The sequence below is a fragment of the Mya arenaria genome, chromosome 10, assembly GCF_026914265.1.
Source record: "Mya arenaria isolate MELC-2E11 chromosome 10, ASM2691426v1".
Classification (NCBI taxonomy): domain Eukaryota; kingdom Metazoa; phylum Mollusca; class Bivalvia; order Myida; family Myidae; genus Mya; species Mya arenaria.
In genome coordinates this window covers 50,807,869-50,818,515 of record NC_069131.1, presented here as the reverse complement: position 1 = coordinate 50,818,515, position 10,647 = coordinate 50,807,869, and the positions used below count along the sequence as shown (strand labels likewise).

The window sequence follows — 10,647 nt, the reverse complement described above, 5'->3', positions numbered from 1 at the left end:
ATTGTTATCATTCATATTTTATTGAATATATTTGGTAGTTCTAACACAAAAAATATGCAAAAATATGTATCAGTATCTATAATATAAGTACAACACTAAAATAAGTCACTTTTTTAACATGAAAATATTTGCTTCACTAAAATTCAATTGTTTTGGTCTGTGCTTTAGTGCAGTCAACTTAAACGCAGTTGTAGGTGCATAAGTAAGTTTCAATTACAAATCACTTCATTGGTTCACACATTCATCATTGCACTGAAGTTTGTCTTTGGTTATATTATTAACTCATTTAATATATGATCTTCTACTCAGATTGCTTGCATAAAAACAACAAGCGTTTATGGTGACCTTTCAGTTCAAAATGTGTTCACCAATAGCTCACAGTACGTGACAATGAAATCCTCCCACTTCAAAATGTGTTCACCAATAGCTCACAGTACATAACAATGGAAACCTCCCACTTCAAAATGTGTTCACCAATAGCTCACAGTACATAACAATGGAAACCTCCCACTTCAAAAAGTGTTCACCAATAGCTCCCAGTACATAACAATGGAAACCTCCCACTTCAAAGTGTTCACCAATAGCTCCTAGTACATAACAATGGAAACCTCCCACTTCAAAGTGTTCACCAATAGCTCCCAGTACATAATAATGGAAACCTCCCACTTCAAAGTGTTCACCAATAGCTCCCAGTACATAACAATGGAAACCTCCCACTTCAAAGTGTTCACCAATAGCTCCCAGTACATAACAATGGAAACCTCCCACTTCAAAAAATGTTCACCAATAGCTCACAGTACTATACTTGGTTGTATGTCTGTTAGGCACCGCCAGGAGAATTTTAATGTGCTACAATTTCCCTACATTCGACTTACAATCGATAGTTAAGTTTCCAAATAAACTTATTTTTAAAGAATAATTGGTTGTTTTATTTATTTGAAACATTTGATAACATAGAGTAGTCATGACATTAGCATTCATATCCTAAGTTGTCTTTGCGAGAATTTTCTATATGTAAATACATTTGGACCTTTGGACATAAGTAAAATAAATACAACGTAGATTCACTGCGTCTTTAGATTAAAAAAGTGTAAGATTCATTTAAATCTTAGCGAAGTCACATACAATTTTTGTACTTGATTAACTAGACCCTATAACAAAACATATTATAAAACCTGTTACGACCAACTCGAACTCTCAATACAGTGTTTGTATTGTATTTTACAACTTAAACGATGCACAACTGAAGTTAATATGTCATACATGCATCACACATTCAAACAACAATAATTTGAGAAAGGGTTCAAGCAATAAGGTCTTTACCCTATCTTCATAATGTTTTGGATTGATTTGGAATGTTTATACACAGTCTCAATTCTTCTTATTTCTTCTTTCGTTCAGCATACGGCAGGCAACTTATGGTTTCCCCTCGCTAGAGTAGCTTTTTATCCTGGTATAACCCTAAATCAATGATGATATATACATATATCGAATGAGGGTTGGTCAGTTCTGTTATAACCAGAAAAGGACCGAAGGCAACGAAACCTTTGTTTTAATTTGTGGTGAGCATGTTGGTTGTTCATGCTTTTAAGTCCTTGTGTCAAATTTCGTCTTACGGTCAACATTTTTTTCTTCCTAAAACCTGGTTCACTCCCGCTATGGAAACCACTGACTTAATTTCCCCTCCTTGCACATTTGTCTAATTTAAGAGGTTTTCCTAGTTATCCGCAAAATGCCTTGATGGTATATGTGATATCAGGCATTTGAGGCAGACGATTCTTGAAAGGTACACATTATAGAACACCAACCATAAGTGTGTTTATGTACTTGAATATAAAACCGATTCTATATTAAAAGCAGTTGTGTCTTCAATCAATTATAATGTGATTGCTCTGCAATTCAGCTTTGGCATGAGCACATATTCTTTCTGAAGAAAAAGTACTTCAAATACCCCATCCTGTCCAAAACCTTTAAAAACTAGATATCCGTTTTGTTAAAGTGCCTCGTCTTAAGAAACTGTCTTTGCTTTACATAGGAAATCTTATTCTGAAGAGGATTTATACATACAATGCTTTAACTTCAATCAAACAATCATAGTCTTGACCTCATTCAGTCTGAGTTCAACTCTGTCTGAAAACTATCCCTATTTAGACCCATGTCTCCAACGCAGATGAACTCAGCCTATCCTGTGCCCGTCGATTTGCATTGGAACTTACCTCCTATTTCAAACACATCGCATCGGCATGTTAAACTGAATCCTTTCATCTCTTTGTTTACGGGTCATTGTATTTCTCTCGTTGACTTTCATCAAACTTTTTTATATTATTTTTATTCATTATGTTTTGAATGAAGCGTTAAACATAGCATTCCTTTTTATTTTTATTAGGCAAACTATACTCAAAATCAATTTTAATGAAAGACAAAAACGGGACATTGTTTGAGCATAAAGAGTTCTTCTCAATTAATATAAACTATCTACGTATTATCATGCATTTTCGTATGTTTTTCTTGTTTATAAAGTTCCTCATGTGATTGGTTTGATCACCAGCAAGGTTTGATTATTTGCAGTGGTAAACGTTATTTAGATACACAAGTTTAAGGTCCATTAAGAATTGGAATAAACACATATTCAATGGTAAAACAACCAACTAAAAAAAGTCACCCCACCCCAATAAAAAATAAAAAAAACAATGATGAAAATCTAGCAATTAAGCCTGCAAGTTATAGATACACACTTTTTAAACCAACATTCATTCTAGTAGAAACTTGCCGTGGGCAATGTCAGATAAAATGGTATTGCAGTTATATCATGATATCTTGATATCATTATCAATATTCAATATTAATATTATCCATTCATCCCATTAGCCAGGTACTTTTACATTCTAATCAAAAGTTTTGGATTCTGATCTTAAAGCTAAAATGAATCTAGGATGGCAATTGAGTACAGACCCTTGTCATAATATGACAGATCAGAAGGCAGATATGCTCATCTGTGGTATGGCCATAAGGCAATAAAAAGGAGAGAGCAATATTCAATATGTAGTGTGTCATTCAGTTGGATACGCCATTTATTGTTCAATGGCACTATAAGCATTCTTTAGCATAATTCTAACTTTTGTGGTTGAGTGATGCAAGAACAACTCTCATTGAGTATATAACAATGCAGATATCACTAAACATAACATCAATATAGCATGCGTATACAATAATACGCAATGCAGAAAACGTGCTGCAATCAATTGCAAATGCATCAATATATATACTCAGCACAAGAGTATTGCCACAAATATTTGTATATTATCAAGTCCGATTCTTCCTCTTTCTGTTTATGTTCCAATGGCGACAGCAGTTAGGTCACCTTCATAATTTGACAACGACAATACTATATTGTACAAAATGACAAGGCACCATGTTTTGCATTCGCGGCATCAACGAATGGTGTCAACGTCCGTCAACGTCAATTAGTATAAAATCTCGTTTGAAATTTGGAAGAACCGTTGCAAGTTTCCAATCTGAAAATAGTGGTACATACTACAAGGGCAGATTTGTATGTTCTAAGCGGCACTGTCTAACATACCATGTCAATCGTCAAGTATGTGGAAGAAAGTGGATCTTCAAACATCCATTAGCCAATTTTTAACAAGACTGTTCAACTAACTTAAGTTTTAAACCTTAACTTCGGCAATTTATCATGTTCATTGCAATCCATTACCACTATACAAACATTGCAGAACTACGTACGTTACGCAAATTACAGTCCCAAAGTTCTCGAACACTATTTAGACACTTACAACATGATCAAGCTTAGAACGCAAGTTTTGTTTTGATATATTTTGTGGTGTTTCTTATTTTGAGGAGTTTCTAGATATTTTAATGAGGTTATATTTATGTTAAAGACAAACGTTTTCATGTTAAACAAAATAATTGAGTTATTAATTCTAGTTAATGAAATAAGATACTTAAGCCTGTTATGCTTAAGATATTTGAGAAAATAGGGGAATGAATTCTTATGTTCGGTTTACTATTTGCATGATCATATCTATGTCAAATAAAATTAAATCTGCATTTCATTTCACATTCTTGGTCAACTCTTGTTATTCGACTTTACTGATTGTATATGTAAATAACTTTACCTTCATGACTTTGACGCCTGACCTCTATCAATTTAAAATATATTTTAACGCTAGTGAGGGTCAACGGATAATATTTCACCAAGGTTTTTGGTAAGGCAACAGGTAAATGTAAACTACTTGTAACTGACTTTTGTGCATCGTAGAGAATCATAAATCTGTTACATTACGTTGCATAAAGTATAACATTATATTATATTTCAACTCAAAACAATAAATAATGAAACATGAAATATCCAGTTTGTTTATAAACTATGGGCCATATTCTCAAATGCCAAGAATAATCTTTCACTCTTACAAATGTCATATACTTTCAAAAAGGATACTCAAAGAACCCAAGTAGGAGAAGGAATGAGCGCCACTCAAATCCAGAAGAATATGGAGTGAACAACACTCAAAGACCCCCAGTAGGATATGGAGTGAACAACACTCAAAGGCTCCCATTTGGAGATTGAGTGAGCGACACTCAAAGGACCCCATAACGAGATGGAGTGAGCGACACTCAAAGGCCCTCAGTAGGAGATGGAGTAAGCGACATTCAGAGACACACAAAGGCCCCCCAATAGGAGATGGAGTGAGCGACACTCGAAAGCCCCTATTAGGAGCTGGTGTGAGCGACACTCAAAGGCCCCAATTAGGAGTCGGAGTTAGCAAAACTCAAAAGCCACCAGTAGGAGATGGAATGAGAGTCACTTAAATGCCCCAGTAGGATATGGAGTGAACACCAATCAAAGGCCCTCAGTAGGACATGGAGTGAGCGACATTCAAAAGCCCCAAGTAGGAGATTGAGTGAGCGAAACTCAAAGGCCCCCAGTAGGATATGGAGTGAGCGACACTCAAAAGCCCTCAGTAGGACATGGAGTGAGCGACACTCAAAGGCCCTCAGTAGGACATGGAGTTATCGACACACAAAAGACCCCAGTAGGACATGGAGTGAACACCAATCTAAGGCCTTCAGTAGGACATGGAATGAGCGACACTCAAAGGCCCTCAGTAGGACATGGAGTTATCGACACACAAAAGAGCCCAGTAGGATATGGAGTGAACACCAATCTAAGGCCTTCAGTAGGACATAGAATGAGAGACACTCAAAGGCCCTCAGTAGGACATGGAGTTATCGACACACAAAAGACCCCAGTAGAATATGGAGTGAACACCAATCTAAGGCCTTCAGTAGGACATGGAATGAGCGACACTCAAAGGCCCTCAGTAGGACATGGAGTTATCGACACACAAAAGACCCCAGTAGGATATGGAGTGAACACCAATCTAAGGCCTTCAGTAGGACATGGAATGAGCGACACTCAAAGGCCCCAGTAGGAGATTGAGTGAGCGACACTCAAAGGACCCCATAACGAGATGGAGTGAGCGACACTCAAAGGCCCTCAGTAGGAGATGGAGTAAGCGACATTCAGAGACACACAAAGGCTCCCCAATAGGAGATGGAGTGAGCGACACTCGAAAGCCCCTATTAGGAGCTGGTGTGAGCGACACTCAAAGGCCCCAATTAGGAGTCGGAGTTAGCAAAACTCAAAAGCCACCAGTAGGAGATGGAATGAGCGTCACTTAAATGCCCCAGTAGGATATGGAGTGAACACCAATCAAAAGCCCTCAGTAGGACATGGAGTGAGCGAACTCAAGGCCCTCAGTAGGACATGAGTTATCGACACACAAAAGACCCAGTAGGACATGGAGTGAACACCAATCTAAGGCCTTCAGTAGGACATGGAATGAGCGACACTCAAAGGCCCTCAGTAGGACATGGAGTTATCGACACACAAAAGAGCCAGTAGGATATGGAGTGAACACCAATCTAAGGCTTCAGTAGGACATGGAATGAGAGACACTCAAAGGCCCTCAGTAGGACGTGGAGTTATCGACACACAAAAGACCCTAGTAGAATATGGAGTGAACACCAATCTAAGGCCTTCAGTAGGACATGGAATGAGCGACACGCAAAGGCCCTCAATAGGACATGGAGTTATCGACACACAAAAGACCCCAGTAGGATATGGAGTGAACACCAATCTAAGGCCTTCAGTAGGACATGGAATGAGCGACACCCAAAGGCCCCAGTATGAGACTGAGTGAGCGACACTCAAAGGACCCCATAACGAGATGGAGTGAGCGACACTCAAAGGCCCTCAGTAGGAGATGGAATAAGCGACATTCAGAGACACACAAAGGCTCCCCAATAGGAGATGGAGTGAGCGACACTCGAAAGCCCCTATTAGGAGTTGGTGTGAGCGACACTCAAAGGCCCCAATTAGGAGTCGGAGTTAGCAAAACACAAAAGCCACCAGTAGGAGATGGAATGAGCGTCACTTAAATGCCCCAGTAGGATATGGAGTGAACACCAATCAAAAGCCCTCAGTAGGACATGGAGTGAGCGACACTCAAAGGCCCTCAGTAGGACATGGAGTTATCGACACACAAAAGACCCCAGTAGGATATGGAGTGAACACCAATCTAAGGCCTTCAGTAGGACATGGAATGAGAAACACTCAAAGGCCCTCAGTAGGACATAGAGTTATCGACACACAAAAGACCCCAGTAGGACATGGAGTCAACACCAATCTAAGGCCTTCAGTAGGACATGGAATGAGCGACACTCAAAGGCCCTCAGTAGGACATGGAGTTATCGACACACAAAAGACCCCAGTAGGATATGGAGTGAACACCAATCTAAGGCCTTCAGTAGGACATGGAGTGAGCGACACTCAGAGGCCCTCAGTAGGACATGGAGTTATCGACACACAAAAGACCCCAGTAGGACATGGAGTGAACACCAATCTAAGGCCTTCAGTAGGACATGGAATGAGCGACACTCAAAGGCCCTCAATAGGACATGGAGTTATCGACACACAAAAGACCCCAGTAGGATATGGAGTGAACACCAATCTAAGGCCTTCAGTAGGACATGGAATGAGCGACACTCAAAGGCCCCCAGTAGGAGATGGAGTGAGCGACACTCAAAGGCCCGCAGTAGGAGAAGGAGTGAGCGACACTCAAAGGATCCCAGTAGGAGATGGAGTGAGCGACACTCAAAGGACCCAAGTAGGAGATGGAGTGAGCGACACTCAAAGGCCCCCAGTAGGAGATGGAGTGAGCGACACTCAAAGGCCCCCAGTAGGAGATGGAGTGAGCGACACTCAAAGGCATACAGTAGGAGATGGAGTGAGCGACACTCAAAGGCCCCCAGTAGGAGATGGAGTTCGCAATACACAAAGGCCCCCAGAAGGAGATGGAGTGAGCGACACACAAAGGCCCCCAGTAGGAGATGGAGTGAGCGACACTCAAAGGCCTTCAGAAGGAGATGGAGTGAGCGACACACAAAGACCCAGTAGGAGATGGAGTGATTGACACTCAAAGGCCCCCAGTAGGATATGGAGTGAGCGACACTCAAAGGCCCCCAGTAGGAGATGGAGTGAGCGTCACTCTAAGGCCCCCAGTAGGAGATGCAGTAATTGACACTCAAAGGCCCCCAGTAGGAGATGGATTGAGCGACACTCAGAAGATACCCAGTAGGAGATGGGGTAATTCACACTCAAAGGCCCTCAGTAGGAGATGGAGTGAGCGACACTCAAAGGCCCCCAGTAGGAGATGGAGTGATTTACACTCCAAGGCACACAGTAGGGGACTGAGTGAGCGACACTCAAAGGCCCCCAGCAGGAGATGGAGTGAGCGATACTGAAAGACCCCTAGCAGGAGATGGAGTGAGCGACACTCAAAGGCCCCCAGTAGGAGATGAAGTGGGCGATACTCAAAGGCCCCCAGTAGGAGATTGAGTGAGCGACACTCAAAGGAACCAAGTAGGAGATGGAGTGAGCGACACTCAAAGGCCCCCAATAGGAGATGGAGTGAGCGACACCCAAAGGCCCCCAGTAGGAGATGAAGTGAGCGATACTCAAAGGCCCCCAGTAGGAGATGGAATGAGCAATACTCCAAGGCCCCCAGTAGGAGATAGAGTGAGCGACACTCAAAGGCCCCCAGTAGGAGATTGAGTGATTGACACTCCAATGCCCCCAGAAGGAGATGGAGTGAGCGACACTCAAAGGCCCCCAGAAGGAGATGAAGTGAGCGATACTCAAAGGCCCCCAGTAGGAGATGAAGTGAGCGACACTCAAAGGCCCCCAGTAGGAGATGGGGTGAGCGACACACAAAGTCCCCCAGTAGGAGATGTAGTGAGCGATACTCAAAGGCCCCCAGTAGGAGATGGAGTGAGCGATACTCAAAGGCCCCCAATAGGAGATCGAGTGAGCGATACTAAAAGACCCATAGTAGGAGGTGGAGTGATCGACACACCAAGGCACCCAGCAGGAGATCGAGTGAGCGACACTTAATGGCCCCCAGTAGGATATGGAGTAAACAAAACTGTAAAGCACCCAGTAGGAGATGGGGTGAGCGACACTCAAAAGACCCCCAGTAGGAGATCGAGTTATCGACACACAAAAGACCCCAGTAGGACATGGAGTCAACACCAATCTAAGGCCTTCAGTAGGACATGGAATGAGCGACACTCAAAGGCCCTCAGTAGGACATGGAGTTATCGACACACAAAAGACCCCAGTAGGATATGGAGTGAACACCAATCTAAGGCCTTCAGTAGGACATGGAGTGAGCGACACTCAGAGGCCCCCAGTAGGACATGGAGTCAACACCAATCTAAGGCCTTCAGTAGGACATTGAATGAGCGACACTCAAAGGCCCTCAGTAGGACATGGAGTTATCGACACACAAAAGACCCCAGTAGGATATGGAGTGAACACCAATCTAAGGCCTTCAGTAGGACATGGAATGAGAAACACTCAAAGGCCCTCAGTAGGACATAGAGTTATCGACACACAAAAGACCCCAGTAGGACATGGAGTCAACACCAATCTAAGGCCTTCAGTAGGACATGGGAATGAGCGGACACTCAAAGGCCCCTCAGTAGGACATGGAGTTATCGACACACAAAAGACCCCAGTAGGATATGGAGTGAACACCAATCTAAGGCCTTCAGTAGGACATGGAGTGAGCGACACTCAGAGGCCCTCAGTAGGACATGGAGTTATCGACACACAAAAGACCCCAGTAGGACATGAGATGTGAACACAATCTAAGGCCTTCAGTAGGAACAGGAATGAGCGACACTCAAAGGGCCCTCAATAGGAAATGGAGTATCGACACACAAAAGTACCCAGTAGGATATGGAGTGAACACCAATCTAAGGCCTTCAGTAGGACATGGAATGAGGGACACTCAAAGGCCCCCAGTAGGAGATGGAGTGAGCGACACTCAAAGGCCCGCAGTAGGAGAGAAGGATGTGAGCGACACTTAAAGGATCCCAGTAGGAAGATGGCGCCGTGAGCGACACTCAAAGGACCCAAGTAGGAGATGGTGTGAGCGACACTCAAAGGCCCCCAGGAGAGTATGGAGTGACGACACTCAAAGGCCCCCAGTAGGAGATGGAGTGAGCGACACTCAAAGGCATACAGTAGGAGATGGAGTGAGCGACACTCAAATGCCCCCAGTAGGAGATGGAGTTCGCAATACACAAAGGCCCCCAGTAGGAGATGGAGTGAGCGACACACAAAGGCCCCCAGTAGGAGATGGAGTGAGCGACACTCAAAGGCCTTCAGAAGGAGATGGAGTGAGCGACACACAAAGACCCAGTAGGAGATGGAGTGATTGACACTCAAATGCCCCCAGTAGGATATGGAGTGAGCGACACTCAAAGGCCCCCAGTAGGAGATGGAGTGAGCGTCACTCTAAGGCCCCCAGTAGGAGATGGAGTAATTGACACTCAAAGGCCCCCAGTAGGAGATGGAGTGAGCGACACTCAGAAGATACCCAGTAGGAGATGGAGTAATTCACACTCAAAGGCCCTCAGTAGGAGATGGAGTGAGCGACACTCAAAGGCCCCCAGTAGGAGATGGAGTGATTTACACTCCAAGGCACACAGTAGGGGACTGAGTGAGCGACACTCAAAGGCCCCCAGCAGGAGATGGAGTGAGCGATACTGAAAGACCCCTAGCAGGAGATGGAGTGAGCGACACTCAAAGGCCCCCAGTAAGAGATGAAGTGGGCGATTATCAAAGGCCCCCAGTAGGAGATTGAGTGAGCGACACTCAAAGGAACCAAGTAGGAGATGGAGTGAGCGACACTCAAAGACCCCCAATAGGAGATGGAGTGAGCGACACCCAAAGACCCCCAGTAGGAGATGAAGTGAGCGATACTCAAAGGCCCCCAGTAGGAGATGGAATGAGCGATACTCCAAGGCCCCCAGTAGGAGATAGAGTGAGCGACACTCAAAGGCCCCCAGTAGGAGATGGAGTGATTGACACTCCAATGCCCCCAGAAGGAGATGGAGTGAGCGACACTCAAAGGCCCCCAGAAGGAGATGAAGTGAGCGTACCAAAGGCCCCAGTAGGAGATGGAGTGATTGACACTCCAAGTGCCCCAGAAGGAGATGGAGGTGAGGACACTCAAAGGCCCACAGAGGAGATGAGTGAGCGATATCAAAGGCCCC

The 10,647-nt window shown here is 43.7% G+C and overlaps 2 protein-coding genes across 2 annotated transcripts in view; one reads left to right on the top strand and one right to left on the bottom strand.

Annotated features, from left to right (window-relative positions):
* Positions 1 to 2,265, bottom strand: part of LOC128204789 (zinc finger protein 714-like) — a 5,047-nt gene extending 2,782 nt beyond the window's left edge. The window contains exon 1 of the mRNA XM_052906196.1: positions 2,217 to 2,265. Within this exon, the coding sequence (XP_052762156.1) occupies positions 2,217 to 2,265 (49 nt within the window). The remainder of the gene's footprint in view (positions 1 to 2,216) is intronic.
* A 4,361-nt stretch (positions 2,266 to 6,626) lies between these two features.
* Positions 6,627 to 7,496, top strand: LOC128204788 (melanoma-associated antigen E1-like). The gene has a single exon (XM_052906193.1). It carries the CDS (start codon positions 6,627 to 6,629, stop codon positions 7,494 to 7,496), a length of 870 nt encoding a protein of 289 aa, XP_052762153.1.
* Positions 7,497 to 10,647: the final 3,151 nt, after the last annotated feature.

What these genes read in the sequence shown, in the direction of transcription:
- LOC128204788 (XM_052906193.1), top strand. Translation starts at nt 6,627, where the DNA reads ATGAGAAACACTCAAAGGCCCTCAGTAGGACATAGAGTTATCGACACA.